Source organism: Balearica regulorum, chromosome 18, assembly GCF_011004875.1.
Source record: "Balearica regulorum gibbericeps isolate bBalReg1 chromosome 18, bBalReg1.pri, whole genome shotgun sequence".
In the NCBI taxonomy this organism is placed as follows: Eukaryota; Metazoa; Chordata; class Aves; order Gruiformes; family Gruidae; genus Balearica; species Balearica regulorum.
Window position 1 is genome coordinate 2,958,710 of NC_046201.1, and position 25,935 is coordinate 2,984,644.

General features: G+C 43.0%; 1 protein-coding gene across 7 annotated transcripts; it reads left to right on the forward strand.

Annotated features, from left to right (window-relative positions):
- LOC104638164 (ATP-binding cassette sub-family A member 10) lies at window positions 1–24,003 on the forward strand. Of its 7 annotated transcripts, none has more exons than XM_075770350.1 (39): window positions 7–704; window positions 2,295–2,404; window positions 2,787–2,997; window positions 3,410–3,568; window positions 3,811–3,911; window positions 4,681–4,907; window positions 5,237–5,375; window positions 5,748–5,933; window positions 7,031–7,178; window positions 7,711–7,882; window positions 8,462–8,520; window positions 8,936–9,046; window positions 9,139–9,314; window positions 9,713–9,832; window positions 10,197–10,335; window positions 10,471–10,561; window positions 10,857–10,996; window positions 11,631–11,750; window positions 11,921–12,116; window positions 12,837–13,003; window positions 13,732–13,859; window positions 14,228–14,365; window positions 14,913–15,026; window positions 15,318–15,488; window positions 15,849–15,959; window positions 16,604–16,732; window positions 17,571–17,639; window positions 18,083–18,174; window positions 18,593–18,713; window positions 19,068–19,182; window positions 19,650–19,741; window positions 20,115–20,293; window positions 20,890–20,965; window positions 21,234–21,328; window positions 21,792–21,911; window positions 22,092–22,232; window positions 22,518–22,597; window positions 22,678–22,737; window positions 23,389–24,003. In XM_075770350.1, the coding sequence occupies exons 2-39, from the start codon at window positions 2,303–2,305 to the stop codon at window positions 23,424–23,426; spliced, it is 4,833 nt and encodes a 1,610-aa protein (XP_075626465.1). In that variant the 5' UTR covers window positions 7–704; window positions 2,295–2,302; the 3' UTR covers window positions 23,427–24,003. The 7 variants fall into 7 exon arrangements, with proteins under 7 accessions (XP_075626469.1, XP_075626470.1, XP_075626468.1 ...); XM_010305899.2 differs by having other exon boundaries at window positions 22,678–22,733; XM_075770352.1 differs by lacking the exon at window positions 9,713–9,832 and having other exon boundaries at window positions 6–704; window positions 22,678–22,733.
- The last annotated feature ends 1,932 nt before the right edge of the window (window positions 24,004–25,935 follow it).

Here is a 25,935-nt window from a genome sequence, read left to right on the forward strand (position 1 = left end):
AGGTGTGCTCCACAGCCACGCTGTCAGCCTGGGCATGAAATCAAATCCATTCCCTTTAGAAGCACAAAGTTAGTCAAGAGAAGTTTGTTTTAATGTTTACAATACGTTTTGTAATCAGAAGAGCTGTTCCTACCCAGGAGGTGGTGCTTCACTGCTCTTCCTACACCGGGGCTGGTGGCACTGAAACAGTTTGCAAACACAACCTTTGCCATTTGGAGATAAGTGAGAGTCACCGCTCGCTCCTCTGCCTTCAGCAGCGTGCCGTAATATTTCTGTTGACTTCAGCCTCTCTTGTTGCACTGAGAAACGTAACGGAGTTTGCCAAAGAAAGGATTTTTGTGTGGTTTGTTGTTGGGCTCATTTTTCTTCTCTTGGCCAAGACTCAAGAATTTCCTGAGTAACTTTTCAGAGAATCAGCTCCAGCAACTCAACAACAATATGCTCTGTTTGCTTTTTATAACATAAATAAATCTGAAGATCTGCCAAGAAGGAAGGGAGGAGGAAGCCAGGGAAAAGCGAAGTGGTGGTGTGAGGAATGCCTTTTGGCAGAAGTGCCTGAGTGAAAAAACAAGTGCGTGGACATAGGAGCACTGAGAAACGCTGGGACAACCCGTAAGTCCAGCCCAGGGAGGCTCAGCATCTCCACTTTTACAGGCACGCTGCAAAGGACAAGCTCTGGATTCCTTTCAAACCTTCCCGTTAAGGTAAGGCTTAAACGTCCTTCTTAAAACAAACAAAAATTGTTATTTAGAAGTTATGAAAACATCTGGTTATGAATAACACAATAATACCAGATGAGAATAGGTGTAGGTGGGACACTGGGCATCTTTCTAACAGGCTGAGTTAAGCTTGATATTAAGCTTAGTGACTATTTAAAGGCAGCAGAGTCTTTTAAACCTTACTTTGACATAAAATAACAGTTAACTCTGCTCAGTTAATGGCAGAGGTGTACTTCCCCTGTTTCTAGAGATCATTAGCATGGGATAAATTCAAATTTTTATACACTGAATTTAGTGAGATCATCTGTAAGAGAAAAATCTATTCAGAGAGTGATGGCAAAATAGCGGATTTCTGCTGCTGAGCCAATGTCCCTGCCCCATCCTCCCAACGTGCCATGCCAGTACGTGTGTTTGCAGCTGGTACCTGGGGAAGACCATTTCTTGCAGCTGCTTTTCCAGCATTTTGGTGCCTGCTACCTCGTTACAGCGGAGATGTGCCTCTCCTGCGGGCTGAATATAAATATTTGGAGGAAGATAAGCTCTGTCTTGCCTGTCAGCACTGTGAGGCATCATTCCCCAAAGGGAACAAGACAACATAAATCCTTTTTCTGTATGACAGGAAGGTTTGAACGGATTAGGTCTATAAACGCTCTGATACTTCTACCTGAGACTTCACATTTAGAGAAGATCAAGATCTTGTCTGAAGGCATATTTTAGTTACATATGTGACAGCAGGGCAGTTTGGCCATCTGAACGTAACCCTTTTGTATTTGGATACTTAGTCCTTTTGCTCATTGGAGTTATTAATTATTATTTTACTGATGTTAATATGGACATATCTCCTCTGCCAAAGTTACTCTGATGGCTCGCTTTATGCCTGCTTCTTTAAGTTTCCGCCACCAGCATTAATCCAGGCAGCAAATCCTTGTTTTGCTTTGACGACATCTTTTTTAAGGATGCTGCCACGTCTTTTGGAGGAACACACCAATGCATGCTCGTGGCTGTCTCTCTCGTTTCCCATTAATATCCCTGACAATGACAGCTCTCCAAATGCATTTCCAAGAATTTGTTCTCTCATAGCTCTGAATTGCCTTCAATCAACACTGCTTTCCGTATGAGCTCAGCTCACACCGCAGCCAGGAGTTGCTCAACACATCTTGGTGTGAAGCCTATAGCACATTAAAATTACAAGCAAAAAGATTTTGATGATTTTAATCGACCATATTGTTGTCGTTATTTCTTGGATGTTAAAGCCACCCAAGCCAATTAGGTCATGTAGTCTGATCTTCCCTTTTTTATCTCATAAATAACTCTTACTGCTGAGCTGCAAGGATTGGGAGTACATTGAGGACAACGAGGTCTCTTGGTCCCTCGCTGCTGGAAGCTGTACTGCAGGGCTGGCTTCTGCTCAGCACAGGAGGTCTGAGTTGCTTCAGCTCTCTCTCTTGCAGTAGAAAGGGAAAGAAGGTATTGCTGTGCACATGTGCAAGGACTGTGCGAATAAAAGCAGTTACTGCTGTTCTACTTTTTGTTGTATTTGAAAGTAATTTTTTTTAAAAAAAAAATTGTTTGTAGGTATAAAGATGAAGACACTTCAGAGAAATATGAGTGTTTTCCAGCAAACTAAAATTCTTCTGTGGAAAAATGTACTTATTAAGTGGAGGATGAAAATGCAGAGTTTTCAGGTAAGCTAAAAAAAAAAAGTGAGAAACCAGCTTCTGAAGAGTGGCCAATCCCTGCCTGCCCCTATACCTCAATTTCATTTTGTAAAGTTGAATATTAAAGTATATTTCAGAAGCCCTGGCTGGGAATGAACACTTTACAAGACTTTACTGTTTAAACTGATAATATTTTTGTCTCTTAGGTGATGTATGAGAGCACAGATGGGCTCTTTGAGCAGAGAAATTTACTGAGGTGACTTGCACAATGCAAAGACCTTGTTAGTTAGTCAACATCTAAGAAACTGGTGTGACCAAGTGCCTCTTGTTTATATTTTAATCCCACAGAGAATATGCTCTTATGCTGTAACATTAATAAATTCTCTTCTCTGCTCTCCCCCTTACCTAGGAGTGGATGCTGTCTCTGCTCTTTCTGCCGCTGATGTTCATCGTGTGCACATTCATGATGAACATCCGCTACCCTGAAGTGCCTTACAGCTACCTCGGGCAGCTGGATGATCCTGCCTACGATGCCACTGGGGTCACCATCGCTTTTACACCCATCACCGTGACCACAAGGCAAATAATGAACCAAGTGGCCTTGAACTCTATAATGACAGGTATGTTTTGCCTTCTAAATATTTAGCTTTGTCATTATTTAACCTATTGCATATTGTGGTTTAGTGGTTTTCCAGTATCTTTGGTCAGTAGAGAAAATGCAGCTGAAATCCTCCATTCTCACAAATTTTTCTTCACTAGTACTTAAATTCCTAGTGAGGTCAGTGCATGCTTCTGAGCTGTAAAGCTCTGCCATTATAGAATAATACTATTAAGAGACGTTGGTTCATTCTTTTGAGGTTCATTTTTTCCCAGTTGGTAAAGCATGAAATATTTAAAAGTGCCACCCTGCCCAGTGAGGACAACTGGAAAGGAGGAGTTGCAATGCTAAAAACGCAGAATTATACCCAGTGCCTGTGCACACAATTCCAGACCTACAGAAGCTCATCGCAATATTTTTCTTACAAACTACAGGTATAAAGCTAGAGGCACTAGAAAATGAGAGAACCCTGGAGGAAGCCTGGATTTCGAATAATGAAATTATAGGAGTTGTATTTAAGGACAACTTCTCCTATCACCTCAGGTTTCCTACTGGGAATGTGGTTATTCCAAATGACAACTTTGGATACATAGGTAATACAAAATGAGAATTTGTGGGTGAGTGATTGCATGGCATGGATAGGCATCACTTTGTTGGAATAATCTATATATGTTAAATAATTTAATAATGCATTAATTGTTCTTTGTCAGTGGGCCACTGTCAATTGAAGAGTTTCCCATAGTGCAGATGCATGCTTATCATCAGCTTTTGTAGTGAAAACCAGTTATGTTTCACTGCTCTTACCTGTGATGCCCTTAACCTTTCATCCTTGCAGATAACTGTTACAATTTCTCATCGCGGTACTGTTACAGCCCAAGGTATTGGTACAAAGGCTTCCTGTCCCTGCAGTCCAGCATCGATGCTGCTATTATAGAGGTAAATGAACTGATGTAGGTGTCCTTTTATTTTAAAAACTTTTAAACTTGGCACAGGAAAGACAAATTGTTCTGTGACAGTAGCAAGAGATGGGCTCAGAAAATTCTCCAGAAAAACAAATATCTTAAAATACTCAGCTGTCTGAGTATTACTGGCAACAACAGTGAGAACTTGAATGCAATTTGCAGTTCCTGCAGAAAATGATGCCTTTCCATTTAATTTTGAAGCCTTTTTTCCTCTTCAAAATGGCAATTTTTCTTAAAGCCCAAGTGTAATATCACTATTTGATTTAGAGCGTTTCTCAGATTCCAAGGAAAAGGCAATTCTTGCAGGAGACTGGGTTGGTATGCATATCTGCTAGATGACTTGGTTTCAAAGTAGGCATGTCTGTCATTTCTCATCCTTCCTTTCCAAATTGTTCCTCAGAAGTGTAAGAGGGTAGGGGTCATTCCACCTGGCTGTGCACCTCCAGCTGTCCAGGCTGCTTTCACACCTGGGGAGAGAAAGTGGACCTTGGGAGCTCTGGGTGACCTGAAGGATTTATCCCTCTCAATAGACAAGGGAGGGGATTGTCGCTGAGGTGCAGACACACAAGTGAGTCAGATGAGTCCTTCCCCGTAGGGATTTACTGCATTACTTGATGTTTTCTATAAAGCGACATTAAAAAGAAAATCTAGGGCTGATGAATCAGAAACTTCCTTTTATAAATACATCTCACTGTAGAAAAAAAACCCCTAAATACTGAGATGTTGACCTTGAATTCCTTTAGGTGGTGACAAATCATTCTGTTTGGGAGCAAATGAAATCAATTGCTGGTGTCCGTATGAAGTCCCGGAGTGTCATTTTCTCCATTACACTGGAGTACAGTTATTTCATGATTACTATCGTGATGTGTTTCTCTCCGTTCATGTATTTCTTATCGATGAATGTTGTAAAAGAAAAGAAGAAGCTCAAAGTATTGATGAAGACAATGGGGCTGCAGGATATTGCATTTTGGTGAGTTCTTTTTAGCTAAAGTATCTGTTTGCCAAAAATTGGTATACTCTTGGGTATTTGCACAATGAGTTAATAAGTTAAATGAGTTAATAAGTTTTCTCCGGTACTCTAAGGACAAACCAGAAGGGTTGAGCATGGCAGCAGCATAGCCTTCTTGCTTGGATATTTCCTCCTAAGGTGGGTCATGCTATCTGTTCTTCATAGAGTATGAATGAGTTGACCCTGGGCAATACTTAATTTTATAATTTAAAATGGTTCTGCCATGCAGATGAAGTTGTAACGACAGTTCTTAATTAAAAGAAAGTGTAATGCCACCTTTCCATCTTCAGGCTCTCCTGGAGTCTGCTCTACACTGTTTACGTGATCATCCTCTCCTGCCTGCTGACAGCTCTCGTGGTGCAGGATGCTTTCTATCTCAGCAGCTTCCCTGCAGTCTTACTGCTGTTTTTCCTGTACGGCCTAGCATGTGTAAGTCAGGTTTTTAAGCCAAATTTTCTCACCATGTGATTTATTACAATGTTGTGAGCCTAAACATTACTCCAGAACCTTTTTCACAGTGTTGAGGACTGTATCTTTTGTATGGTTGTGCTAATTGAAATAGCTGTGTGGATTCTCTGACTCAGCAGCCGTCACTTGAATTACAGCCTGAAGGTCTGACAGGCAGTAGGTTGGCTACAAAAGACCTGATTTGAAACTCAGATCAAGCCACTAAAAAGGACTTTAGTGTATTTTATTACAGGGACTCAGCTCATCAGGTATCTGTTTGCCTGGCAAATGGAAGTGCTACTGTTAAGGATAGTTATTTCCTTCAGTGATTGAAGGAAACTTCTGTTCTTACAGATCCACCTGGTTTTCATGCTCTGCTCCCTCTTAAGGACCTCCAAACTTGCCGGCTCCATGGGGTTCCTCATCACCTTTCTCTTCGGATGTCTGAGCCTCGCAGTGCTGATAGAAAACCTTCCAGAACCATTGAAGTGGTTTCTTGGTCTATTCTGTCCTTTTGCGTTTAATGCTGGCATTGCAAAGGTATGGGGCATCATCTCTGCAGCTGAACCTTCCCAGTAGCTTGCTGGTCTGGGTCCTCTCAGGGGGGCACAGAGCACATTTTGTCACAGATTGTGATAATAAAAGAGCCTGCTGTGCTTCACTGATAGAGAAAGGCATAGGAAATCATAGTCTGTATTTCAAAAGATCAGCTTTTCCACACCTGTAAGATCTTCAGGTACTTTTCGTTCATACCCACGTCCTGTTTTGAAACCTCCATGCAAGCTGAGCGGCTGTTGGGCAGCAAAGAGGGGCTCCAACGCCCTCATCCCTTTCCCTCATTTAAAGAGCTAGTGAATGCAAAGAAAACCACGGCCCTCATCACAAATAATCTGCAATTGTGCACTTCTGCACCACACGAACCCGAGGAAGCCCCAGCGAGCCCATCACTGCACACAACAGCACCATTATCCGCCCGGGCTGGACCCCAGGCAGACAAGAGTTGACTCGGGGACATCAGCTCTTCGCCACCCAGTCATTCCTCTCCTGCTGCAGCAATTCTTCCTGGCAACAGAAACTGTGCAAAAACAATTTGAGTTTTCTGCTGTGGCCATCCTTCCTCCATCCCTGCTTTGGATAATTCTGTGCAGTTTTCCACTTTTCCATCAATCATATCTCCATAGCTCTGAGCGATGCTTTCTAGCTCCAGTTATTTAATATTTGATTTCCTGATATATAAAAAAAATCTGCCTGGGAGAGGAGATTTCTGCACCAGCAGAAAAAGAAACTGAGTTTACTGCTGATTTACCATATGGTTAAATCAATCACTATGTGAAATTATACCGCCTTTGTCGTGACTCTGTCATGTCATGGGTGCCAATGCCATGTTTCTTGAATGATTTTCTATAAAACTCTGATCTTTTCTTGTGCTTCTGGATAGTTCTGGACAATTTTGAATGAAAACATAAGATCTCTGTGTGGAGTAAATTTATTTCCCTTCCTCACTCAAAAGAAGGGAAGAAAAATTGGTCAGTACTGCAGATGATTTCTGGGTTAACAAAGTCAGTTGCATCCATGGTTTGATGGCATGTGCCTAGTTTTCCAGCCTGAAAATTATTCTTCTTTGTCCTTTATTTCAGGTTTTCCATTTAGAAAAATATGGAATGGGTTTCTCTTTTTCTAACCTTATGGAGGAATCATACTTTTTATTTTCGACTTACATTATGCTGGTCTTTGACTCAGTCTTGTACATGCTGTTAGCCATGTATTTTGACAAAGTTCTGCCAGGTAGGTATGATAGGTGCTTATGATCATACTTTCTTCTTTTATACTTTCGATTTATATGGACTGAGTGTAATAGCTCCTCAAGGAAATGATGGGCTGCTCCATTCTCTGAGTCAACCAAAATAGATTTTAGAGTAAAAAAATATATTATACCTGAGTAACTTTTCTACCCCAGACACACATTGGTAATTCCCAAATTAAAGACAGCAAAGTGTTCAATGCTTTTTTCTTTCTAATTCTACTGCTGTTGAACTCTTTATGAGAAAATAGTGTAATAATGTGTGGGGGATGTGCTGTTTTAGGTACAAATAATACTTTAATTCATTAAGTAAAATATTGAATTCATTAGATATAGTCCCGAAGCCAATCTTCCTGTCTCATCCACCCCAGCTCCAAACCTCTTTTTTTAGCTGGACAAAGTACCAGTTCTGAGGCAGCCAAATACTTATAAGAACCTCCTAAATGTTTACTCTAGGATGATGTCTGGGTTGTGGCTTTGGTTAATGACAGCTCATCTTCTTTGCTTTCCTGTCAGGCAAATACGGCATCCCAGACCCCCCTTTTTTCTGCCTGAAGCCCTCATACTGGGTGAGGAGCAGGAGAGGTTCCACCAGGGAGATGCCCAGAGCTGCACCAAGCCCTGAGGAGCTCTTCAATGATGACATAGAGCCGGTGCCCCCCGAATTCATGGGGAAGGAGGCCATCAGGTTAAGAGAGAAGGAATTGCTGTTCATGTTTTCTGGGTTGGGTAGCTTGGGTTGAATGTTACCACAGACCACCGCTTCTGCTGTCAGCTTTTTTTTGACTTATCCAGGCAGTTTTCATGTTCATGAGGCTCTTGCAAAGCACTTTGTTTCACAGAGAAAAATTAGAGATAAGATGCAGATGAGATAAATAATAATTCAGGCTGGTCACTAATGGTGGAATTTGGATAAATTCAGATTTTTAGAAAACAGGGGATTTTGCTGTGGACTTTGTTAAATGTCCATTAGGGTCAACAAGGAGAACACAGAGGGCAGCCCATTGTAAGAGAGTCATCTGTTGCAATGGGCTTGACCTTGCTTTTGCAAGACTTGGTGCTCTGATATTGCATGCCAGGTAGTGATTTTCACGCCTGTGTACTGAGCATGCCAAACCCTACTGAATCTCGGGATCGCTTCCAGGTACCTCTTAGTTTTCATGCCACTTCTGTCATTTTAAATTAAGACCCATAAGAATGAAAAAAGGGCACCAGGGAAATTATCTACAGGAATCCTGAAATAATATCCTCCTTACCTTCCTTTTAGACTCAACAATGTTAAAAAAGCTTATAAAAAGAAAGACAAGAAGACAGAAGCTTTAAGAGGTATGAAAGCTGTGATACTGATTCCTGTTAAAGATGAGGAAAAACAGTGGTGCAAACAGTTCAGTCAGCCAAAGAAATGAAACACTTGCATTGCTTGAAAGTTTATGTAAAATATTTATTGATGCAACTGATCACTATTTTGTTCAGTTTTTATTGATTTTTCTATTTTTCATAAGAGTAAAGATAAGAAAGATTTTTTTTGTTGTTCTATTATTGTATTTCTGTCTGTTCTGCTAAATACAGAGCAGCTTCTTATGCCTTCAGTTCAGGGTTGGCAGAACTTTACCCCAATTTGCTAATGCACTTCTGACTGACTATTGCTACTTAATTCTTCTTGACTTGTACTGCCTTCGACAATGAGTGGAGGCAAACCAAACCTCATTTCTTCCCAAACTTGATGTTGTTTTCATTCTAGGTTTATCTTTAAATATTTACGAGGGTCAGATCACTGCTTTACTTGGCCACAGTGGGGCCGGAAAGACAACGCTGTTAAACGTGCTCAGTGGACTTACTTTGTCTTCTGAAGGTAGGATGGAAAATGGTGAGATGGGGTGGGCTCAATTCAAAAGCTGTAAAAACCAGTTTGTTCCACCTCATTGCGTTTACTCCCGTTAACAGGCTCTGCAAGCATATACGACTGCAAGCTCTCTGAAATAGGAGATAGGGAAGAGATTAGAGAGATGATTGGTATTTGCCCACAATTCAACTTACAGTTTGAAGTCTTAACAGTAAAAGAAAACTTGAAAACTTTTGCAGAAATCAAGGGCATCAAGTCCAAAGAAGTAGAGCAAGAGGTAAGCGTGTGTTCCCCTGAAACACATCACTGTGCAGAAACATGAGGCTGTAGGCAACCCCCACATTTCACTAAAGGCTCCTTTTGCACTGGGAAGCTCAAAGGGTCCACCCGGCTGTGTTTGCTGAAAATCGAAGCTGGTGTCCAGCACTGACCAGGTTTGTGGGCAAGCTTGTGAGCTTGGTACAACCACAGTGATTCTTCTGCTCAGCCCAAGGAGATGAGGGGATGTAGCAGCCCTTGCGGTGGCTGCTCCTGCCAGTGGTGGTGTGGGTAGGAGCTAGACCACGGTACATGCCCTTAAAACTGTACCTTCAGTTCCAGCCATTTCTCCTTCATGGCTAATAAACGATGGAAGGATGACTGGTGCTGGGAATGGACATCCTTGTGCTGTTTTAGGTGCAAAACATTTTGGAGCTGCTGGATATCAGTAACGTTCAAGACACCCAAGCTGAGAAACTGAGTGGTGGGCAAAAACGGAAGTTATCCATCGGAATAGCCATGCTTGGAAACCCCCAGGTAAAGCAGCAGGCATGGCTCTGCAATATAGGGAACATTCAGGTCCAACACAACTAAAACCTTATGCGTGTACTTGGCTACAAGTTCATGCATGATTTCAGACCTCTTCAAAGAGCTCATAATTCTTAAAATGAATAAATTTAATCATTTCATTTTGTTAAATTCATAACCCATCTTGCTAGTCTAGTCTTAAAGCAGATAGATAGTTCCCTGACCCCTGCACAGCTCCCAGAATAGTTGTCCTTGCATAAACGGTTGCCTGGGTCTCCTGCCTTCAGGATCTGAGGATTTCAGGGGAACACCAAACTCAAAAGACATGCAACGCTCTGGTGACAAATAACGTCTGATTTCATCCTTTCTGCAGGTTTTGTTCCTGGACGAGCCAACAGCTGGGCTGGATCCTGTTTCCAGACACCAAGTGTGGAGCCTCCTCAAGGAGCACAGAGCTGGACGGGTGATCCTGTTCAGTACCCAGTTCATGGACGAGGCCGATATCCTTGCAGGTAAGCACAGGCTCAACCTGTAGCACCTCTGCAGAATAATCCTGAAGAAGAAAGTCTATGTGAGGTTCAGTTGCAAAAAAAAGTTTTGAACCACTGCTCTACAGTTTAAATTCCTTTGGCTTTTTCTTTCTTTAGATCGCAAGGCTTTTATCTCACATGGGAGGCTGAAGTGTGTTGGTTCATCTCTGTTCTTGAAGAAAAAATGGGGGATTGGCTATCATTTAAGGTATCTACTTCAGTCCCAACAACTGGTATCTGGGAACATGGATGTACAAAAAGCCACCAGAATGACTGTAAGAGGGAAACCATAGAGCAGATGCTGTCAAAAAGGGAAAATGAATTAGTATTCAGTTAAATTAACTGAAGCAGCACTTTTACACCAGAGTAAGGAATGAATGAAGCATGCTGGAGCTTTGTTTTTATGTGGCATAGCAAATACAATAGGGGTTTTGTGGTTTAGTTTTGGTTTGGGTTTAGTGTTTTTTACAAAACTAACTATTTGGGTTTTTTCCACTAAACAGGATACATGTCAGTGAGTCTTGTGACTTAGAGAACATAACACGTCTGGTTAAACGGTACATCCCCAACGTCATATTCTCAGGACACAGTCAATATGAGCTGAGATATAAACTGCCACTAGAAAACGTGAATAAATTCCCAGGTAATATATATTTAAATACTTGAGAATTGTCCATAGAGAAAAAATAATCACAAACGTGGGGGAAGGTAAGTGAGGGGGGAGACTTCCTACAGGAGTCACACAAGGACTTTAGAACTGTTGTATTTTGGTTTCCCCCTCACAATTTTAGGATCCATACATTTAAGATAAAAATGTACAACAAATGCTTTTCTACTGTTTGTAACGAAAAACCTAACAGGCTAAACCGGGCTACATGTGTTATTGAGAGTTTATTTTTCTTTCTACTAAAAAAGAAGATAGTGACAAGAGAACGCTCCATACAACCGGTACCGCTCCATACCTGCAGTGGCAGCAGGCAGACCGTCACTCGCCGTGTCCGTCACATTCAGTCTGACAGTCTCATAGTGCTACTGCCTCAGACGATGCACGGTCTGAAATGCTGGTGCTAAACAGAAAAACATCTTCAATGACCTATGGATCTGGCAGTTTTGTGTTCCTCCAGACCCTTTACATCCTGGCAGCTCGCTGCTTTATCATTTTCCCTGTGACTGGATATGCTCCAGTCAGATTGACTCAGCTGAACCAAAGTCTGGTCAGGAGATATTTTCTTTATGTTTGAAACTTTGAAGGGACTTGTATTATCTCTGTCCTGCAGATCTCTTCAGTGGCCTCGACAGCTGCTCCGACCAGGGAATTATCAATTATGGAGTTAGCATGACAACTCTGGAGGATGTTTTCCTGAGACTGGAGGAGGAAACCACAGTGGATCAAGAAGGTACAATCGTGGCTGCAAATATACACGCCGTAGCTGAAGAGAACGGCTACTTTGCAATAACCCTGGGCATGCCTCCCACAACTGATTACGAGGTGGCTCTTAATTTTTCACACATTACAACGTAGAAGCTGGTCTCAGACATACATATGCATGTGGAAAACTCTCTGCAGATGACCATGTCCTTGGGGAGGAATGGGCAGAAGCAGGACCACGGTGCCCCGATGAGATGGAGCCGGACTCCCTGCTGCTCTCGGACACCAGGAAGGCAGCAGTCGATGGCTTGGCTCTCTGGAGGCAGCAGGTCTCTACCATGGCATGGGTGCATTTCTTAAAGCTTAAGAGTTCGGTGAAAAACCTGCGGTCAATGTAAGTGCCAAAGGGATTCTCTCTTGCAGATCTGGAACTGGAGGTAGTCACAGCAGGGGGGACAATTTTCACACCCCTGTTTCAATGAGTGTTCGGATTAATTGATATCAGGTCTTGGCTATGAATGATCTTGGTAATCTGCACTCCAGTGCCAGCAATATAAAATCTCCCATTTGTGCATTTTCATTTCTATCCTGAGTGATTTACGCAAGGGAAACGAGTTTTCTTTCTGAAGAAAAGAATCATTTTGAAACACTTATTTTATATGGAGGAGGAAGTTTTAAAATAAACTAGTGTGTGCAGAGAGAGCAGGGAAAAATACTACTTTCAGACTTCCTCTTTAAATTTTTTTAAACTTCTCTCATGTTTCCAGTATCTGAACTCATTTGGCCCCATTGGTCTTCAAGCTGACATTTCCTGGTGGGGCACAAGAAACAGAAGGGAGATGCTGATTTATGTAAAACTTATATCTAAAGGAAGTCTGAAAGGCGTTTCTTTGCCCTAAAAAGTTGAGCACTCCAGATCTGAGGTCCCCTCACTGCTAAATTTTAGAGGGCTACTGTGAATGATCAAGGTTTGAGACTTCTGAAAATAAAATTGCCAAAAAATTTTAACAGAAAGAGCGTTGGGCTACCTGAATATACTATACCATTCCCAACATGCAGATGCATTCTGCTGAATATCTGATTTCAGAGTGTTTATTCATTTCTTTCTTAATAGTTTGCTGCTCTATGTGGTTTTTCTGCTTCCTCTGGTTTTGCAACTCTCCCTGGTTGCTGCCTGGCAGAGTGTGAGTGCTTGGGAGCTCTCATCCGCACGGTACTTCTTGCCCCTGGGGAAGAGGGGTCTCTCAGAGACAACCAGCCTCCTGGTCCACAACAACACGGGTGAGGGGAACGAGCCTTTCCTCATCCTTCCCTATTCTGGGGTTTCTTGCTGTTGCAAAGGAAAATAAGTGGAAAGAGGAGACATTTGTAGGATGGAGGGGATCCAAGTGATGACAAAGGTTTTGGTGACAGAAGAGCAGGGAAATCGTAATTTTTAAGGGGTTGTGAATGAAGCCTACTTTGGCTTCAGCAGCTGATGAGATCCTGATGCAATGATGTGAAAAGGGATATCGTAGCAGAATGGATTAGAAGGATCCCAGTTCTTTCCTTGCCCCAAATCCAGTTCTCTACCCAAACAATTTCTGCATTTTCAGTGTGGGATCCTCAAACCATACTCCAGTAAGAGCTGACTAATGATGAGTCAAATTAATGGTCTACTTCCAGAAATTTACCTCCAACATTCCTATGACTAGATGCTATTTTATCTTATTTTGCCAGAGTATGATATTGTTGGCTTCATCAGACCATCAGCAGGGAAAATACATTTTGTAGCAACTCAGCAAAGGCAGAAAAAAATGATAATGCAAGATTCAGTCAATGAGACTGAAATGCATTAACTTCACAGAAATGAATGTGCAATGGTCCACCGCATACGTGCTGTCTGATATCCTTGGTTATTAGACTTTATCCATTTTTGTTTGGTGGTCATGGGTTTTCAAAAAAAAAAACATGAAAAACTCTCTTGTTGTTCAGTATTATGATTTCTCTGCTTTTGGCTTTCACACCAGGCACAGGCATCGAAGACTTCATCCACACGCTCGAGAGCCAAGATCTCACAGTGGAAATAACAAGCGAGGAAAATATCACGGAAGAGCTAAAACACAATGGGGCTATAAAAGTGTCTTGCAAAGGCCAGGTGAGGATTTTTGTTCTCTTCCTCCTGTTTCTTCCTAACATTTGAGTAATTAAACAAAATGTCTCCATCAGCTCTACCTGTGGGATAGTCCTATCAGGGCCCACAGCTACAAAGATCTGGAAGTGTTTTTAACCAGTGGACTACATACTAGGAGAGATGTTATCTCTCTTCTCCTCCATCCCAAGATTTTCATTTTTATAGCACAGCTATACAGGCTTCCAATACCTAGTAATTTGGTTTTTAGCAAATAAAACATAGGCAAAATGAATTATTTCAGGCCTGGATTCTCCTGGTATGTTTTTTTCCTACTGCTTCCCTGCAGATGAGAAAAGCCAAGAGTTTTCATCTTGTTTTCTTGCTCTTTGAAGAGCTACAGGTTTACTGTGTTATGCCACGTGGAGGCCATCAACTGCTTCCCCGTGCTTGTGAACGTCATTAGCAACGCTCTGCTGAAAGCCCTCAATTCCACTGTGCACATTCGGATCTGGAGTCATCCATTCTTCTCTGTAAGTGTCACAGCCTGGCAGCCAGAAGGTGCCAGAAAATAGTTCTCAAATCTGCTTAAGGTCTCAGTAAGTCATCAGAGTTTAATGGGAAGACATGTGGGGCTGTCTGTACCTGTAAACCCACCTTCCTCGGTGGTGGCTCTGGAACCATCACGTTTGACTTCAGGAAAGCTGAAGCTAATTTTTCCCTTGTGGGTCTTGAGGGCTGCTGAATGGAGAGGATGGCTGGGAGGGTTTTTTCAGGAGGTTCCTTATTCTCTACATCACATTATTCAAGCTGTGGCCCAGCAATTGACAGAAGAGATAGCTCACCACAAGTCTGGGATGGAGGAGTGGGACCTGCACCACCCATCTCTCCTCACCACTGGCAAGCCCTTTGCAGGGCTATAGTTTGGGGAAAACTTTCCTCCTGCCAATATTTGATTTCAAATCCTGCTTTGTGTTCATGCTGCCCTGTACTTCATGAGAAATGCAGTAAAATGAACTTTGGCATCTAGCCATTACATTGCAGATGTTTCCTACAAATGCTTTGTTCTTCTGTTTTCAGATAGATAATCCACGATTCTGGGATTATTTTGTTTCTTTTTACCTGGTTTATATGCTGCTGTTATTCCCTGGTTTTCCTCCTCACTTTGCAATGGGCTACATGCAGGATTACAAGGTAAATTCCTTGAAATGGAGCAGATTTGGGGTGGGCAGAAGGGATTACAACTGCATTGCCACAAGGACATTTGAATATGATGGGCAGCTTGAGGTGTTTTTCCCTGTATTGCCATGACCAACTTTGCAGCCAGCACAAAACACTAAAAGACAAAAAGAGATGGAATTTTACCCCAGCATCGCAGTCGTAACAGCTTTTTGTTAGCTTTTTATTTCCTGGAGCCATTCCCATGGATGTAGTTGGCCAGCCAGGCACCAACAATAAACTGCCCTTTGCATTGTGCCTTCCCAGGTGGGAGCTCGTGCCCAGCTGCGGATCTCGGGGCTCCTTCCCTCGGCGTACTGGTGCGGCCAGGCGCTGGTGGACATCCCGCTGTGCTGGCTCCTTCTCTTCTCAATGTTCGGGCTTCAGTTCGTGATGAGCAACAAGATTTCTGGGAACATCGACAGCCTCTTCTTGCTGGTACATCCCATTCTGGTGATTGCTGGTTCGCTAGGGAGGGATTGGGGTAATATTTTGAGCACTGTAGGTGTAGCTGAGACACCGTGGGTGCAGATGGTGCTGGCACTCCTCTGGGTCCCCAGATGCTTACTGAACTTCTCCTTGTTTCACTTCTTATCATTTGGATTTCCCCAGCTGGAAATAAAAGGCAATAAATCTTGCCTTAATACACTCCCTTATACTTAGGAGTAAAATTGTGGTAATTTCTGAATGCCCTGATCGTAAAGTATCATGGTTTAAACTGAACGACATTGCTATATGTAGGTTTCTGGTTGTTTAGATCGCTCCATTTTCTCCAATGAAAGCCCTTTTTTTCTGTAGATCGTGGGTACTTTTGGCTATGGAATTTCTATCGTTCTCTTCATCTACTTGATCTCCTTCGGCTTTCGCAAAGGCTGGAACTGTGATTTTTGGTCTTTTATCCTGATAGTGGTAAGCATATGGCTAGATAATGTTCTGTAGGATTTACAGAAATGTATTCTGAGATCTTAAGAATGACCTAGAGGTCAAAAGGCCAAGTATAAATGTAGGACATAAATACGGGCATGTGTTTTATAGCAGACAATTCTATATTAAATTTGTGTCACCATGTTCTGTACTCACAGTCCTACTGTGGCACAGGGAAATGCTTGGATCCGCCCTGAGCTGGTGCAGGAATGGAGGCAAAAAAGTTATTTATTGCTCTGTTCAGCACCTCACATCCAAGAGATCCAAGGTGTTGAGATATGAGCCATCAGGTTAGATGCAGATAGCCTGAGCCTGATCTGGAAGGAGACGGGTTCTTTGGTGTAAACTGGGATGGGAAAGAACAGGATGGGATCCCATGTTTCATTCTTCTGCCCAAAGCAGCCTTTTGTCTGGGAAGAAGTTTTCCTGGCTGACCCAAACCAGCAGCCTACCATCAAGCAGAAATAGCTGAGGACCTCCTGAACCCTCACCATTTCTCATCTTTATATTTCTTGCCCATCTTTAGAAATTCAACAGGGAATTTAAAAGGTAGACCCATACAATTTTTAAGACCAGTGAAGAGCGTAACCCTTCCCATCAGCTAAGTTACCCTCTTGTTTTGTTTTTAGGTATGCTTTGTTTCTTATATCATCAGCAGAGTCATGGATTTCTTAACCGATGAAACAGTCTCCCTCTACGTTGTCTCTCTCTTGATTCCTGTGTACCCACTGCTGGGTCTAACCACCAACTGCCAGCAGGTAAGTGGTGGCACTGGGTGAGGAGAGGCACCCTGCCATAAAACTATGCATCCTTCTGAGCAAAGGCTGTTGGTAACCACACACTGCGTTCTGGGAAGACTCATTATTTTCCTCTTATGGGTGGGATTTTCCAAATGTCCAGAATGCATTAGAGGACTGTTTCAGATCAGATCTAAATTTTCATTAGGTTAGGGGCTACTTCTCATGCAGCTGAGCTGTGACTGTAGATTAGGTAAGCCTTTTTAATTCTTTCCATGCAGAATTTAGAAACTTGACTTGAACAATCATACAAGAAAATTTGAACTTAGGCGTCTGACTTTGCATAGAAATAGAGTGAGAATTAAGAATACTCACAGGGCACATTACTCCCTGTCACCTGAGGGTGGTCATGAAAAGTCAACTAAGAATTTAACAAAACCCTTCAGCTATGTGCAAGACCATTTATGAGCCATAAATTGCTGAGGAGTGAAGTCTAAATAGAAGAGACTCCTCCTCTGTCCTGTCCCACTCACCTCCACCTCTTCTCCACTGGGACCCCAAAGGAGAGGACACCAGATGTTTTCCTGTGACAAGCCATTACTCGCAGAAAGAGAGTCTGATACATGTACTGAGTGCTGTGACATTTTCTGGCATAGGACTGGGATGCCCAAAGTCAAACATCAGTATTTGTTCGTCTGTATGGTGACTATTTTGGGTAAATAAGAAGCTTTTGTACATTTTCAAAGTATTTGTTGTTTGCTCTTAACCCTTCCAAAATTGACCAGCTTTATACTAAAGAATTACAGGTCTTCATTCTGGGTTTCTTTTTTGTTTATTTTTTTTATTATTATTCTTATAGATTTTTATAGAAGATGCTGACATGTTTGGTGTGACTCCAGGGAATGATGTACTAATAGCTGTCTTTGCAGTAAGAAAATATTTAAGATTACTTTTATTTAGGAATGTGTGTCTCCTAAACCCCATCCTCAGTTATGAGGAAGCAGGCAAGAACCATGAGCTCATTTCATGCAGGAGGAGGATCTCATATGACAGATTACCCCCCCCGGCAAAAATAATCTTACCCCTTTGAAATGGGGAAGGGAAAATGAAATAAGCCCAGATCACTTATTGCTGCCCTGTTATTTTATGAATTGTTTTTTTCTTCTATAATTGGTATTTTCTGCAGTATTAGTAAGTGATAGTAGAGTTCACAGCCTTCAGGATTACCCTGAGTTTAGATGTTAATGGACTTTATTTTCTCATACTGTGTTTTTTCCCCCAAATATTTTATAACACTGCCACCATCTTCTCAGTTTCAGCCGTAATAGGATGGAAGGCAAGGCTGTTAATGTGGCAACCTCTTTTTTTCAGCCTTATATCCATTCTGTGGGTTTCATTTTTCTTCTTCGATATTTGGAGATAAAACATGGAAGAGCAGTTCTGAGAAAGGACCCAATATTTAGGTTTGTATAAACACACATGCACCACAGGCACACGCAAGATCTAAACTCCTACCTCACTGCTTTTCCTTGAAGACATTTTAATGACATATCATTGCCTTTGTGTCCTTATTTTTAATTTTTTTTTTTTTAATACTGGTGATTTTTTATAACTAAAATAGCCCCCTAAATACTACAACACTATTATAATATAAAACAGCTCTCAAGCTTGTTAGTACCTCCAGACTGTGTTGCTTGTGCTGTTTGGATGTACCACCTTGGTTCTTCGTACAACACAGAAAGATTATAAATACAATAATTAAATAATAAACCACAAGACACATTGAACCAGAGGGATATTCACTCTTGGTCTATCCAAAATGCACTGGTGGAGAACAAGGGTAAAGAAAAAAATGCTAAAACAAATCTGATGGGTTTGTAGGATTTCCCCAAGAAGAGAAAGCAGCCACCAGCACCCCGAGGAGCTTGAAGAGGAAGATGAAGATGTTAAAGCCGAAAGAGCAGCAGTGAGAAATGCCATAGCTGCTCCGAGTCAGGAGGAGGTACGACTAAGTGTTGTCTTTCTTGGTTTATTTTATGCAAGTAAGAAGCCCACTGGTAAAAACCAAACCCCTGGGAATCAGTAAGTGCAGGTCAGTGCTCTGCTGTATTATTCTCACGGGGAAAATCAAACTCCCAAACGTCCAGTGTGAGTCCCCTCAGGATAGACAAGAAACCTGTTAAGTGGAACGTGGACAATAAAGTGTCCTGTTGTACCTCGTATTCTCAGTGAACTATAAAACAAATTCAAAGATCTTCATAAGGTTTTCTGCCTTTTTTTAATGGAAAAATATTACTGAGGAATTAATGCTATCCAATATAATAGACTAATCTTTCTTCTTCCCCCTTGATTTCAGAAATCAGTCATAATTGTCAGCAATCTGTGCAAAGAATATAAAATAAAGCAAGCTGGTTCAGTTTTTAAGAAGAAGAAAATGGCCACTAAAAATGTTTCCTTCTGTGTTAAAAAAGGTGAGAACTGGGACTGTTTTCCTAGACCTGTTTTGGACCCCTGATCATACCCAGAGAGTTAATTTTCTGCAGATTCTCAGTTATGTGAGCAAGGACGTAAAGGTCAAATCTATTTGCTCTGGGTTTAAGGCATGTTGGGTCTGTGGTTGATGTGTTAATGAACAACATGACGTGGATGTACCCTTTAGTTACCTTTGACTCTCCGATATCTAAAATAATGTAGCCCCTTCTCTCCAGGATCAACTTCAGCAGTGGCTTCAGAGAGACCTGGAAGCAATACCCAGACTCGCAGCATCAGTTAAATTTGAAATATTATGGGCGCTCAGAGCATATATTTATACTGTTTACTTTTATATGATCTTTGATATTACCATACTCCCTTTTATATTTTTTTCTTTTGTGGGACTGTGCCTGATATATTTGTTGAATGGGAAGTATTACTAAGAAATTGTATGTATTGATTCCAGGAGAAGTATTAGGACTTCTAGGGCCCAATGGAGCTGGTAAAAGCACGGCTATCAAAATGATTACTGGAGAGACGACGCTGACTGCTGGGCAGGTAGGAGGCATCTGGAGAAAAGGGATAGATCCATGATAAAAGTGCAAGTGCAAACCTTGCACAGAGGATAAGCTATAATTCTTTTCAAAGCATTATTAGTGATCAAGGTTTTAACTGAATTCATTGTGCTATTAAATTAAATAATGTATTAATAAAAAAATACTGTGAGCTACTTCTAATTTTGACAGTTGCATCTACCCTAATTGGCCATGTTCATATTTCGAAACCGTGTAAATGAGGGTTGCAAAATCACTCCCTTGCTCTTTGGGTTTCCTCACCTATATCCCAATGAAGCCCATAGTCTTCCTCTGAACCATACCCTTCTATCTGGGCAAGGCTATGAGAGAGCAAAACAATCAGCCTGGTTGTGCAGGTGCTGATGAAGAGGGGAGACGGAGCAACCTCCCACCTCCAAGACCACACGCCCGCCTTCCTGGGGTACTGCCCGCAGGAGGACCCGCTCTGGCCGGACCTCACCGTGCACGAGCACCTGCGAGTCTACGCAGCCGTGAAAGGGGTGTGCAAGGAGGATACGGATGCTGCAATCAACCGGTACGGATGGAGGGTGTTTCCAGGTGTTGGTCAGTGTTTTATCCCCTAGTCCTAGGGTATGGGGAGGGGACCAGAAAGTCAAACTTCACAGTGAGCCAGAGGCAACCTTGAAAGAAACTCAGCAAATGGAACTGCAAAAGGGATTTTGTGCTAAATGCCGTGATCAAGTGAGTGGGTTAAGAAAATCTCCAATTTGCCTAAGTGCATTTCATGGGGATAAATTTACCACTAATGTCCTTTTAAGTATGTTATCTTCAGGAAGCATATCTAAAATCTCTGATGTTACAGTTTGGCACTACAAGAAAGGGTGCTTAAGTACTGCCTGCTCAGCTGACACTGGCAGGTGCAATAGATTCATAATGCTTGTGACACTAATGATGGGTTTAGAAAAGAGCTTGTGGCTTATTCAGTACACTTTGCTTCAAATATTCACTTACTTTTTAATAACACAATAAATGTTTAATGAAAACAAGCAGGAGTCCAGAGCAAGGTGAAGAAAGTTCCTTTTTCTTATAATTTTGGGAATCCTTGATGAGAGTACTGAGTTGGGAATAATGAAAATGTTCTTTTTGTTTGTTTGTTCCCTTTCTCCACAGAATAGTGAATGCTCTGCAGCTTCACGACTATTTAAAAAAGAAACCCAGAAAATTATCTGCTGGGATAACCAGAAAGGTGTGTTTTGTTTTACCTATAATGAGCACTGCGATACTCATAGTGCAAATGAAAAATCCTCTCTGTGAACAAAGGGACCTACCTGTGCTCTGACCTACCCAGGAGAATATTGTTTTGTCTCCCATAGTGGGGTGATGGAAATTAGCCTTTTCCAAGGTTCAGTCAGAACCATGATTCCCATAAATGAAGCGACACTGTCCGCAGCTCTTTGTAGACAGAGTGCCGGGGACTGCAAAAGATTTAACTGAAACCCCTTTCCCTGCTGCAGCTGTGCTTCGCAGTGTGCATGCTGGGCAACCCCACCGTCCTGCTCCTGGATGAGCCATCAACCGGCATGGACCCCAACGGGCAGCACTGCATTTGGTGAGTAGGACCTCAGACACTGTGCCACCACAGTCATAAAGGGGTTGGAAGCCAAGAGCAGATGCCTACAGTTAGGAAAAGAGTGTTTTGCCCCATCTGCGGTTAGTGCTGCTCATCACCTACCAACGGTTTTATTGAAAACTCCATTTTCCTAGCTCTTTCTAGCTAAAGAGTGAGCAAGGAGAGAGAAAAAACCCTTTAACCTGTGAATTCATCCTTGTTGCAGACTTTAGGATAGTCATTTATGGGATTTGGAAGGATCCATAAATGGATTCAAGTCAAAAATATTTCTTTTTGTCATTATTTCAAAGTAGTACCATGTGCACATCAGTCTAAAGTTGCTGTATGTAAAGTTTTTACACTTGTTTTAGGGGAGAGGCATTTGGAGGGACGAAGATATAGGAAAAAGCGTCTGGTATTCCTAGGGAGTGTTAGCTTTTTTTCCCCCTGCTCTGGTCTGCAGGAAGATGATTCGTGCCGCCCTGAGTACCAAGGAGACGGGAGCCATCCTGACGACGCACTACATGGAGGAGGCGGAGGCGGTGTGTGACCGCGTGGCCATCATGGTGTCCGGGCAGCTACGGTGGGCAGCAGCACGGCTGGGGCTTCATGCAGGGACTTCTCCTCAGACCTACCTGAGCCCATCACTTATGAAGTGCTCCCCATTATTTCACCAGCAGTGTAATTTGGGAAGGAGCAGATGGTGGGACACCAATGGTTTCACACTGACATCTTTTTTTTCTTCTCCCTCCCTCCCCTGCAGATGCATTGGCTCCATTCAGTATCTGAAGAACAAGTTTGGCAAAGGCTATCTTCTGGAAATTAAGGTCAAGGATCCAGAGCACACTGATCTTCTCCATACTGAGATTTTGAGGATTTTCCCAAGTGCAGCTCGTCAGGAGCGGTAACTATACAATTTGAGATGAATGGTGATTTCAACACTACCTCATCCCTAAAATGTACCCAGTGTGATGGCCAGACACAGGATCTCAGCTGCAGAGCGATGAACAGCTGGGTCCCTGTATGGGGATCTGATTTGATAATGTCGCCACATCCAACCCTGCTGTGATCCCTGCAGCAAAACATCCATACATCCAGCTCATAGCGTGACATACAGTTTTGATCCCAGAACCTCAATACAGAGCAAGAATCACCTTTTCTTCTTTTTTTTTTTCTTCCCCCCCACCAGGTTCCCTTCTTTGCTAGTCTACAAGATCCCAATGGAAGATGCACTGCCCCTGTCTCAGACTTTCTCCAAGCTAGAAGAAGGTAAGAGCAAAACGAGATGACTTTTTGAAAAGGCAGAACACAGACTGCTAATTTTTGACTTTCTTTCCATTTCTCCACAGCCAAACGAAACTTCAACCTTGAGGAGTACAGCTTCTCTTTGAATACTCTGGCTCAGGCAGGTGATTTCAAGGCTAGACATGCTGTAAAGGCATGAGCAGGAGCAAAAGCCACAGCGAGACCTGGGCCAGTGCAGTGGCAGAAGGCTGTTCCACCAAAAAACTGCCTGGGGGTGGTGGGTGAGGGGTCCTCTACTGGGAAAGTGGTGAAAAATGGTTTGGTTTTTTTTTGTTTTTTTTTTTTTTTGTTTTGTTTTGGTTTTTTTTTTTTTTGTCTTTCACTGCTGGGATTTACCATGGTAGGAACAAGCCTAGGCAAAATGTTGCTGCCTGACTCCACTCACCCGAGATAGGCACACAGCATGTCCAAGGGATGGACACCCTTGGTAGATGGCCATGCCCAGCCTCTGTGGTTGCTCCTGAAGCAGCAGGTTATTACTGCTCGTACAAGGCTGGTGGCAAAGATGAGGAATGTTTATGTCAAACCATTGGTGGGTAAGACGTACTCTACGGATATACCTATGGGCAGCTGGTGCCTCTCAGCAGGTTATACCACAGAGCACAGGAGTCTCAGCTACTGTGTTTGTGCTCCCCACATAAAGCTACTTCACATACCTCTCCTAGGGGTTGCAGAGTGGTGCCTCCTGTAAAGGAGCATCACAGTGTCTAGTGAAAGTCAGAGAAATAATCAGAGCTTTGTCTTGCCCATTTCAGGTGTTTTTGGAACTCTCCCGAGAGCAGGAAAAGGATAATTTTGATCTGACTTTGGATGGGACTTTCGAATGGAAACAACTTCAGCAGGAGGACTGCTAAAGATCTAAGATGCTCTTTTACACATTACTCAGTATTAACCTAACTGATGTGATACTGCACATATTTACTACCATTATCAGCATACCAGGAAGAGGAGGAACAGGCTCTGCCTTTCCAGTGAACATCGGCCGAGGGCTCCTCTCCGATGCAGAAGATATTTCACCTGGACTCTGCGGGTGTCTGCACTGAGCCCTGTCCCAAGTTGCATTTCCAACGGCTGGTTGATGAAATAGTGCCTGCACTGGTGAGAGTTCTTGTCAAGCAGAGCAGCGTGCAGCAGAGGGACAGAAAGGTTTGCAGAAAGAAGGGTCATAACCCATCTCTGGGGATTGAGGCGCTGCTTTGCTCGGTGGATCTGGGTGCATCAGGGAATCTGGACACGCTGCCAACCTTCTCAGCTCCTCTCCCACCAATGCGTGGGACTGTTTTCCTACAACGTGTTTAAATACATCTTACTGAAATTTGCACTCTATTTTTATACCCTTCCAATAAATGTCTCTATAGAAACCGCGGTTACACCCTCATATGTCATCATTGCTGTGGACCATCAGGAACAGCTGAGCAGCTCAAACTCCGTCCCCTGGGGACAGAGGTGGCCGCAGAGGGCCGAGGGCTACTGGCCAGGCGGTTGTAGTTCCTCATGTTTACTATCTCTAGCAGCCTGGCTCAGCAAGCGTGCTCACCCCTGCCCTCCCTCCACGCTGGGGCGGGTGGTTGTCACTCCTCCCTCTGGAAACCAGACTGGGTTGTTCAGCCTGCAGAAGAGAAGACTCCGGGGAAGGCTTACTGCAGCCGTTCGGTTCTTAAAAGGGGGCCTATAAGAAAGATGGCGACAAACTTTTTAGCGGGGTCTGTTGAGATAGGACAAGGGATAATGGTTTTAAACTAAAAGAGGGTAGATTTAGACTAGATATAAGGAAGAAAATTATGATGAGGGTGGTGAAGCACTGGCACAGGTTGCCCAGGGAGGTGGTGGATGCCTCATCCCTGGAAACATGCGAGGTGAGGTTGTGTGGGGCTCTGAGAAGCCTGCTGAAGATGTCCCTGCTGACTGCAGGGGGGTTGGACTAGGTGGCCTTTAAAGGTCCCTTCCAACCCAAACTGTTGTATGATTTTCCTCCTGACAACTCAGGCACGTGTTATCCCTGTGCCCAGCTCATTTGCAAAGGCTAAAACTCTCACAGAAAATATTCAGTCTGATTCTCTTTATATAATATCTACAGTGGTGGCTGTGTTGCAATCACAGCTTGTGTACGTTCCCCACTCAGCTTCAAAACATATTTTGGCAGTTGGAGGACACGTATTTAGAGAGTTCATGATTATTTCCCTCCTGGTTGCACAACAGCTCTGTTTCTACTCCCCACCCCTGGGAAATGAGTAAATGAAAGCACCAAACGTTTTGGTCACCTGTTCATACACTCGGCTCTGGGAAATGGGAACTCGGTGAAAAGGAAGGGTTTTATCTAGTGCCCTGGGGTATCAGCAGCGGTGGAGACCTCAAGCCGTGAGCCTTCTGGTATAATGACAGTTTATACCATCCATACCTGTTGGGTTTTTTTCATCAGCATTTCATGGTTTGTGCCTCTGAAGATGCTGCGGGTGAGAGGGGCCCTTCTGCTGCGGTGGCTGCTGCTTGGAGTGGGCTTGTAAAACACACTGGCTTCCCTCTCCTCCACCATCCGTATCTCTGCTCTTACACACAGACCCTCACTTCTTTAACCGGGAGATCTCTTTTCTACCACACAGCACGAGGGGACCAGGTCCCTTTGGAGGTCTTTGAATGATGTAAGACACAAACAGTAACAAAAGCCCCAGCAAACAAGTCCTGTCCCAGAGACAGCATCTCTGGGAGCTGGAGAGGGGAAAAGGAGTGCACTGGGGTACAGGGAAGACAAAAAGCAGAGAGCAGGACTGAGGTGTGAAATCTTCTTGTAGCAGTTGCATTTTCTTCTCTGGGTTGAAGAGCGTCTCCTGCCTTGGCTGTTCCTTCCAACACTGCTTGCACAGTTTTTTCTTTTAATTACAACGAACCTAATTCACCCTCCACTACCACAGTTTTGACAGATTATTCTTCATGATATTTTGGGATATTTCCATTGTAGGAGAAGATGAAGTAAGCAGAGCTGGTTCCGTCATCTCCTGCACAAGGAGGAGAAGGAAAAAGACCCACAGAGTCCCTCAAAGGTGAGCTGGTTGGAGCTGGGGCTTTGCACCAGCCTCTGGAGGGAAGGGAGACAGGGCTCATGGCATTGCCAGCACACAGTTGAGATTTCCAGGTCCTGGCCCATGGCCAGTGTTTGGAGAAAGGGGTTCTGTCACGAGCACAAAGCAGAGCTTAGCTGGCAAGAGGGAACGAACAAAAGTTCTCAAAAAGTTCATGAGGACTTAGCTTTTCCATTGGGGAAAAACAAAGAACAAGAGATTTCCTGAAAATGAATCAGCTTCGTA